We start from the raw sequence: 9,736 nt of genomic DNA, 5'->3' as shown, positions 1-9,736 counted from the left end.
AATCAGCTGCTATTAATGAAGACTTACTGAGCACTTTATTAGGTACACAGTCCCCTCCAAAAAGATTGGAACAGCAAGGCCAATTCCTTTTTTTTTTTTTGCAAAACACTGACTATATTCAGGGTTGAGATAAAAAGATTAACACAAGACAAGAGTTCAGAATTTCAGGTTTTATTTCCCGGTATTTACATCTAGACGTGCTAAACTACTTAGAACATAGCACCTTTGGTATCAGACCATCCATTTTTTAGGTGAGCAAAAGTATTGGAACATATTGATTGGTAAAACAATAAATAGTTCTGTATGTCTACTCTTGGTTTTAGCCTTGGGTTTTTCCAGTGAAGAGTAAAGTGTTAAAAAAGATAAAATAATATGAAGCTGAAATTCTGATCTGTCATCTCATGAACATCTTTTGACCCCAAATTCAATTGTCTCCAGTATAGAGCAAAAACAAAGGGATTGACCTTGCTTTTACATTACCTTTGGGGGGGACTGTATATCAGAGTTCTTTTTTTTATTTTACTTACTGGTCTACTTGTAACTCATCCATTTAGAGGTTTGATGTGATCAGAGATGCTCTTCTGCATACCTCTATTGTAATGTGTGGTTATTTGTGTTACTGTCACCTTCCTGTCAGCTTTGGCCAGTCTGGCCGTTCTCCTGACTCATCTCATTAGCAACATGCTTTTGCCCACAGAACTGCTCACTGGATGTTTTTTGCACCATTCTCTGCAAACTATAGAGAACTCTAACTGTAAGTGTGAGTGTGAGTGTGAGTGTAAGTGTGAGTGTGAGTGTGAGTGTGAGTGTAAGTGTGAGTGTAAGTGTAACTCTAAGTGTGAGTGTAAGTGTGAGTGTAAGTGTGAGTGTAAGTGTGAGTGTGAGTGTAAGTGTGAGTGTAAGTGTGAGTGTAAGTGTGAGTGTAAGTGTGAGTGTGAGTGTAAGTGTGAGTGTGAGTGTGAGTGTAAGTGTGAGTGTGAGTGTGAGTGTGAGTGTGAGTGTAAGTGTGAGTGTGAGTGTGAGTGTAAGTGTGAGTGTGAGTGTGAGTGTGAGTGTGAGTGTAAGTGTAACTCTAAGTGTGAGTGTGAGTGTAAGTGTGAGTGTGAGTGTGAGTGTAAGTGTGAGTGTAAGTGTGAGTGTGAGTGTAAGTGTGAGTGTGAGTGTGAGTGTAAGTGTGAGTGTGAGTGTAAGTGTGAGTGTAAGTGTGAGTGTAAGTGTAACTGTAAGTGTGAGTGTGAGTGTAAGTGTGAGTGTAAGTGTAACTCTAAGTGTGAGTGTGAGTGTAAGTGTGAGTGTGAGTGTGAGTGTGAGTGTAAGTGTGAGTGTAAGTGTGAGTGTAAGTGTGAGTGTGTGTGTGAGTGTAAGTGTAAGTGTGAGTGTAAGTGTGAGTGTAAGTGTAACTGTAAGTGTGAAATTCAGTGTGGGAAACACCAGATCAGCTGCCTGTCTGGCACCAATTCCCCATTCTGATGTTTGGTCTGAAAAACAGCTGAACTTCTTGACCACGTCTGCATGCTTTTATGCATTTACTTGCTGCCACATGGTTGGCTAATTAAATATCCGCATTAACAAGCTGGTGTCCTGGTCCACCTAATAAGTGCTCACTGAGAGTTTGTGGCTCACAGTCAAAGCTGGAATGTAGCCATGTTATCATCTCTGAATATCACATCATCCAAAAAGCTGCAGATTCATTCATGTTTTATAGATTTTTTATTAGAAATTACAGTACAAAGTAAATTCTCTTCGGCTAATGCCATTTACAACTGTGCAACCCCCCCCCCCCCCCCAACAGAAAGAATTAGAATAAAATAAAACATCCCCAGCATCAATTAAATTACACTTCAGTCACTGATGAGGTACACAACACAGAGACAGGTAAAAAAGGAACTTTACAGATTACCACACGGGAGGAGGGACCCACGGCATGTCCCTACTCCTTCAGCATCAGTATGGAGCCCTGTCAGTTACAGACATGGCAGATGGGGAGAGCTGGATCCACAGGTCAGTTACAGACGTGGCAGATGGGGAGAGGTGGATCCACAGGTCAGTTACAGACGTGGCAGATGGGGAGAGGTGGATCCACAGGTCAGTTACAGACGTGGCAGATGGGGAGAGCTGGATCCACAGGTCAGTTACAGACATGGCAGATGGGGAGAGGTGGATCCACAGGTCAGTTACAGACGTGGCAGATGGGGAGAGCTGGATCCACAGGTCAGTTACAGACGTGGCAGATGGGGAGAGCTGGATCCACAGGTCAGTTACAGACGTGGCAGATGGGGAGAAGTGGATCCACAGGTCCAGCATTTCAGAAAAATTACTTCCCCCAAACGATGCAGTCAATAAATCTCTGGGAGCCTCCAAGCTCATGGCTTCTAGCTTCTCTAAGGAATATTTAAGGGGTTGGACTTGTTGGAATTCCCTAAAAGATGGCGGACCTTGATCGAGTTCCGGGTCGAGCAAAGGAGGGGCATAAACAGGGGGAGACAGTAGGGCTAGTTGTGCTTCTATTAAACATAAAATGTACGTTTTTGGATACACATGCTGAATTAATAGGTTTTTTCATCTGAACACTAGCAAGCAGAGACAGCATGCGTGCCTTCAGTGTGTACAGTACAGTAATCAACAATGGCTGATAAAACACACACACGCACGCACACGCGCACACACACACACACACGCGCACACACCCGTAAAGGAGTAAGACAGTTTTACAAAATCACAAACCTTTGATCTGTGATGAAATTCCTGATGTTCTAACTGACACTCAACAGTGTGAGGTTCCACCCACTCAGAAGAGTTTGCAACAGGAAAACTGCCCAATAGCACACTGGCCTTTTGCCCCACCCCTTGCAGAATTCAACCAATCATTCTCTTCCATTATGCATCAGTTATTCAGCTTTTATCCAATGTTATTAACAGTTGATTAGACTAACACTAGCCACTAGACTGCAGGCACATTAGCCGCTAGGGGGGCGACATGGCTCAGGCAGTAAGAGCAGTCGTCTGGCAGTCAGAGGGTTGCCGGTTCGATCCCCCGCCTGGGCTGTGTCGAAGTGTCCCTGAGCAAGACACCTAACCCCTAAATGCTCCTGACGAGCTGGTCGGGGCCTTGCATGGCAGCCGATCGCCGTCAGTGTGTGAGTGTGTGTATGAATGGGTGAATGAGAAGCATCAATTGTACAGCGCTTTGGATAAAGGCGCTATATAAATGCCAACCATTTACCATTTAGGCTGCTGGGCTACAGGCTGCCCCAGTTTCCCTGATGCCTCCGAGGAGACAAAAAAATTATAATAGAAATGTGCCTGGAAGAGAGTAACCCACGGGCAAGAGCTGGAATTTACAACAAAGCATTCTGGGAGTGGAGTGAGACAGACTTTTCCTAGCAGAGCGAGGTCGAGAGCAGTATGAACAAGCAGAGTCCAGTTGTTCCCGGGCAGAGGGCAGGGGGCAGGGGGCAGGAGCGAGGCATGGCCCTCATAGGAGATCACAGCGGAAGAAGCTGGTCTTCTTGGGCTGCTCCAGGATCTTCACCCCTGGCCCGCTGCCCTGGGGGCTGCTCCCCTCCTGAGAACAACAGCAGGGTCAAAGGTCAAGGCTCAGAGGTCAGCCCCTGTGACATCACAGAGAGGTCCAGATGCATCAGCTGCAGCGCTCGCAGGAAGAGCTGTTTGCAACGCTCTATTCGCTGTGAATGACCGCGCTGTGGATTATGGGTAATTTTGCTACAAGAGAGCACTGGCTGAAATAAAATTTATAGAATTATTATCAATTGGGAACTTCATTAAAGGCACTACTTAAGCCCTGATAATGATTATAAATCCCTTTTTCCACATTTTTAAAATACTTTATACAAAAACGTTTGCCTCAATATATGGTGAATAATATTTGGCCAGCGAAAAACATGCTAATCATTTCACAGCAGAAGAACAACATACGGTGTCTCATTTAATCTGAGCCGCAAAAGTGCAACAGAGGCTACGCTAGCACCACTGAACACGTCACGCTAGCACCACTGAACACCATCACGCTAGCACCACTGAACACGTCACGCTAGCACCACTGAACACCATCACGCTAGCACCACTGAACACGTCACGCTAGCACCACTGAACACGTCACGCTAGCACCACTGAACACCATCACGCTAGCACCACTGAACACGTCACGCTAGCACCACTGAACACGTCACGCTAGCACCACTGAACACCATCACGCTAGCACCACTGAACACCATCACGCTAGCACCACTGAACACCATCACGCTAGCACCACTGAACACGTCACGCTAGCACCACTGAACACCATCACGCTAGCACCACTGAACACGTCACGCTAGCACCACTGAACACCATCACGCTAGCACCACTGAACACGTCACGCTAGCACCACTGAACACGTCACGCTAGCACCACTGAACACGTCACGCTAGCACCACTGAACACCATCACATTAGCACCACTGAACACCATCACATTAGCACCACTGAACACCATCACGCTAGCACCACTGAACACCATCACATTAGCACCACTGAACACCATCACGCTAGCACCACTGAACACGTCACGCTAGCACCACTGAACACGTCACGCTAGCACCACTGAACACCATCACGCTAGCACCACTGAACACCATCACGCTAGCACCACTGAACACGTCACGCTAGCACCACTGAACACCATCACGCTAGCACCACTGAACACGTCACGCTAGCACCACTGAACACCATCACGCTAGCACCACTGAACACGTCACGCTAGCACCACTGAACACGTCACGCTAGCGGCACTGAACACCATCACGCTAGCACCACTGAACACCATCACGCTAGCACCACTGAACATGTCACGCTAGCACCACTGAACACGTCACGCTAGCACCACTGAACACCATCACGCTAGCACCACTGAACACGTCACGCTAGCACCACTGAACACGTCACGCTAGCACCACTGAACACGTCACGCTAGCACCACTGAACACCGTCACATTAGCACCACTGAACACGTCACGCTAGCACCACTGAACACCATCACGCTAGCACCACTGAACACCATCACGCTAGCACCACTGAACACCATCACGCTAGCACCACTGAACACGTCACGCTAGCACCACTGAACACGTCACGCTAGCACCACTGAACACCATCACGCTAGCACCACTGAACACGTCACGCTAGCACCACTGAACACCATCACGCTAGCACCACTGAACACGTCACGCTAGCACCACTGAACACCATCACGCTAGCACCACTGAACATGTCACGCTAGCACCACTGAACACCATCACGCTAGCACCACTGAACACGTCACGCTAGCACCACTGAACACCATCACGCTAGCACCACTGAACACGTCACGCTAGCACCACTGAACACCATCACGCTAGCACCACTGAACACCATCACGCTAGCACCACTGAACACCATCACGCTAGCACCACTGAACACGTCACGCTAGCACCACTGAACACCGTCACATTAGCACCACTGAACACCATCACGCTAGCACCACTGAACACGTCACGCTAGCACCACTGAACACCATCACGCTAGCACCACTGAACACGTCACGCTAGCACCACTGAACACCATCACGCTAGCACCACTGAACACGTCACGCTAGCACCACTGAACACGTCACGCTAGCACCACTGAACACATCACGCTAGCACCACTGAACACCATCACGCTAGCACCACTGAACACGTCACGCTAGCACCACTGAACACCGTCACATTAGCACCACTGAACACGTCACGCTAGCACCACTGAACACGTCACGCTAGCGGCACTGAACACCATCACGCTAGCACCACTGAACACGTCACGCTAGCACCACTGAACACGTCACGCTAGCACCACTGAACACCGTCACATTAGCACCACTGAACACGTCACGCTAGCACCACTGAACACGTCACGCTAGCGGCACTGAACACGTCACGCTAGCGGCACTGAACACCATCACGCTAGCACCACTGAACACCATCACGCTAGCACCACTGAACACCATCACGCTAGCGGCACTGAACACGTCACGCTAGCACCACTGAACACGTCACGCTAGCACCACTGAACACGTCACGCTAGCACCACTGAACACGTCACGCTAGCACCACTGAACACGTCACGCCGTGCTCCATTGCATCTGAAATAAAAGCATCTCCACTGCAGCACAAGAGCTGCTGTGCCATCGGGAGAGAGCTCTGTGACAGTCTCACCAGTTTCTTGTCCATTTTTGCTTTGATGTCCCTGGCAAGCAGGAGAAAGGCCTGTTGGGGAGAGCAGTATAATAATATTATTATTATTATTATTATTATTATTAACACTTCCGGGACACAGAGCGGCGCTGTGTGGAATGATCCGGAAGCGGATCAGATCCACTCACGTTCTCCACGTTGATGTTGGCCTTGGCGCTCGTCTCCATGAACTTGATCCCGTACTCCAGCGCCAGCTGGAACCAGAAGAACACACACCGACTCGATAGAAACACACACGACTCCAGAGAAACACACACTGACTCCAGAGAAACACACACTGACTCCAGACTCCAGAGAAACACACACCGACTCCAGACTCCAGAGAAACACACAGACTCCAGAGAAACACACACCGACTCCAGACTCCAGAGAAACACACACTGACTCCAGACTCCAGAGAAACACACACTGACTCCCGAAACGCAGACTCCAGAAACACACGCACACACTCAGCTGAAGCGCTCTTTCTGGTGAATGCTGTGGTACTTCTCCATTGTGTCATTCTCATACAGTACTGTGTAAAATGATGTATTTGCCCCCTTCATTTCATGAGATGTCTTTCTGACTGGACCCATTAAATGGAGCGATATTCACACAGGCTGTACCTGGAGAGGGCAGAACTCACCTCCTCCCCCCGGTCTTTGGAAACCTGCCGCTTGTCGTTAACGTCACACTTGTTCCCCAGAATCATCTTCTCAACATCAGCAGAGGCATGCTGGAGAGAGAAATCAAATCAAAGTTACATCCATTTCTAATTGCACTACTAATAGCCCTAGCACACCTCCTCAATGGGAAAGCAGAGGCGCTAACAGAGGCAAAAGGCTAACGCACACCTCCTCTATGGGAAAGCAGAGGCACTAACAGAGGCTAAAGGGCTAATGCACACCTCCTCTATGGGAAAGCAGAGGCTAAAGGCTAATGCACACCTCCTCTATGGGAAAGCAGAGGCTAAAGGCTAATGCACACCTCCTCTATGGGAAAGCAGAGGCTAAAGGCTAATGCACACCTCTATGGGAAAGCAGAGGCTAAAGGCTAATGCACACCTCCTCTATGGGAAAGCAGAGGCTAAAGGCTAATGCACACCTCTATGGGAAAGCAGAGGCTAAAGGCTAATGCACACCTCCTCTATGGGAAAGCAGAGGCACTAACAGAGGCTAAATGCTAACGCACACCTCCTCAATGTTCCGTATCCAGTTCTTGATGTTGTCAAAAGACTTCTGACTGGTGATGTCATACACCAGCATTATGCCCTGTCGAGGGGGATGAAGGGAACATGAGAAGATAAAAAGTGAGCAAGAGCAGTCAGGGTGAACAGGAATGATCTGTGTTCCTGGTGAAGGCAGGTTGCAGCGCCTCACCATGGCTCCTCTGTAGTAGGCCGTTGTTATCGTTCTGAACCTCTCCTGGCCCGCAGTGTCCCTGAAACACACAAAAGCACAAGTGATTTTAACGGCCAGGACCGCTGGACCACTGCACCAGGTCCGAGACTACAACCACAGCAAGACCTGGCAGCCACACTGCAAATCACACACACAACCACACTGCAAATCAGACACACAAACACACTGCAAATCACACACACAAGGTCACACACACACAAACACACACACACACAAGGTCACACACACACACACACACACACACACACACACACACACACACACACACAAGGTCATATTCAGGAACAGTGTTTGTAGCACAGAGGTCGCTGTATACAATGCAGAGCACGTAAAAAGAGAACGTAAACTTGATTTATGTTCTCTTAAATCCCCCACCCCCTGCATTTGACCCATCCTGGTTACTTAGGAGCAGTGGGCAGCCACAGTGCAGTGCCCGGGGATCAACTCCAGTTCTAGTGCCTTGGTGGTTAATGACAGGGGCACACCTAACCTGTCTGCTCAATGTCTAAAACAGCTGTTTCATCCACTTTGGATAAGGAAGTCCATCAAATAATTACACAATAATTGTGTTGAATTCCAGATGGAAAAACCAGCAAAAAGCAAGCCTGAGAAGCACACAGCACCCACCATATCTGGAGTTTAATCTTCTTTCCATCAAGTTCTATGGTTCTAATCTTAAAGTCAATGCCTGAAAGAGAACAGAAACGCAGAGAGATTTGAGTTTGACTGCTCGTGACATGGAGGCAACAGAAATGCTGCTGAAAAAGAGGAACACTTGCTGTTTGAAAGTGCTGTGCTGTGAAAGTGCTCTGCATTGTGACAATCACAATGTGCTGTCAGAGTCGAAAGCCAGTCTGACGTAACGATATAAAAACATGACGTCATATCAAACGGCCAGATGGTTCTTATCCCGAGTGGAACACAAACGGGCTGACATACTACACTACGAATAATTGGACTGAGTTATACATGACTTACAACAGCGACACGAAACGTTAGTTAACGTATCTCACGTTAGCTACCTAGCAAAGTACTCTTTGCTTGTTTAGCATGCTTCCTGTGTTAGAAATGTCTTCCATGTCAACAATCAGTTCGCAAATGTAAGATTAAAAAGAAAAATTCCGAGAAGAGACGAACGCATGGGCAGCTAGGCTACATCCACTGCCAACAGCAACAACGCATAACTTCGCAAATGATCAGGAAGTAACTGAAGTTGGAGCAGTATTGCCTACTGATAAGTAGCCAGCCAACGTTAACCTATTGGTACTGGGTCTGGACGCTGGTCGTGTTGGAGTACATGTCAGCTAGCTAAAATAAGCTAGCAATGAATATTTATTAGAAACCAGTTAGCGAACTGTAACTAGTTAGCCAGGTAAATAACTAAGTTGACTCATTACTATACTGTGTCAGGTGACTGGCCATCTAAATGAGCTAACTGATAAAATGGCTGTCAAAAACGTGCAGTTACTGTAACGTTAAATTTAGGACAAGCTTCCAGTGTAACGCGTAATTTTGGCCATTGAACTCTATCCAGCCAACTGTGGATAGAGGTAGCCAGCATAATGAGTAAACTGTCCCGGTAGATAGCTATGGGTCCCAGCAGCGTAACTCTTACTAGCTAACTCCCTCTTGTGCTTAGTTTAAACAACACTCACGTACCTATCGTGGAGATAAATGTTGAATTAAAGGCATCTTCTGAAAACCTGAACAACACACACGTCTTCCCTACTCCGGAGTCCCCGATTAATAGCAATTTAAACAGGTAGTCGTAGGTCTTCGCCATATTACTAGATATTGCGGAAATCCCGCCTGACGCCGACTGCTACCTGCCAACATCGCCCACCGGGGAAACCTCGGAATCTTATTGGTCAAGTGACGCGTCACTGTTTTGGAGCCCTGCTCGCGGAAGTTGATTGTTTCGTACGCAAAGATGCTAGAAAACGTATACCGGTATTAACAAGATGTTTATCTCGCCGTCACGACGCACGTTTAATCGACGTTCATCTTTTTTAATGAATCAATTAATTTTCCGACTGGGTTCTCTGACGATGCTTTTCTCGGATCACAC

General features: G+C 47.7%; 1 protein-coding gene across 2 annotated transcripts; it reads right to left on the bottom strand.

Moving 5' to 3' along the window:
• Positions 1-1,691: 1,691 nt before the first annotated feature.
• LOC133128749 (ras-related protein Rab-8A-like) lies at positions 1,692-9,510 on the bottom strand. 2 transcript variants are annotated; one of them, XM_061242501.1, is made up of 8 exons: positions 9,328-9,510; positions 8,296-8,356; positions 7,627-7,687; positions 7,441-7,518; positions 6,894-6,983; positions 6,397-6,462; positions 6,230-6,280; positions 1,692-3,565 (listed from the first exon to the last, which is right to left on the bottom strand). In XM_061242501.1, exons 1-8 carry the CDS (start codon positions 9,449-9,451, stop codon positions 3,476-3,478), a joined length of 621 nt encoding a protein of 206 aa, XP_061098485.1. In that variant the 5' UTR covers positions 9,452-9,510; the 3' UTR covers positions 1,692-3,475. The 2 variants fall into 2 exon arrangements, with proteins under 2 accessions (XP_061098485.1, XP_061098484.1); XM_061242500.1 differs by lacking the exon at positions 1,692-3,565 and adding an exon at positions 3,572-3,740.
• Positions 9,511-9,736: the final 226 nt, after the last annotated feature.

This window comes from Conger conger, chromosome 5 (assembly GCF_963514075.1).
Source record: "Conger conger chromosome 5, fConCon1.1, whole genome shotgun sequence".
NCBI lineage: Eukaryota > Metazoa > Chordata > Actinopteri > Anguilliformes > Congridae > Conger > Conger conger.
The sequence above is the reverse complement of the archived record's forward strand: the minus strand, read 5'-3'. Positions and strand labels throughout refer to the sequence as shown.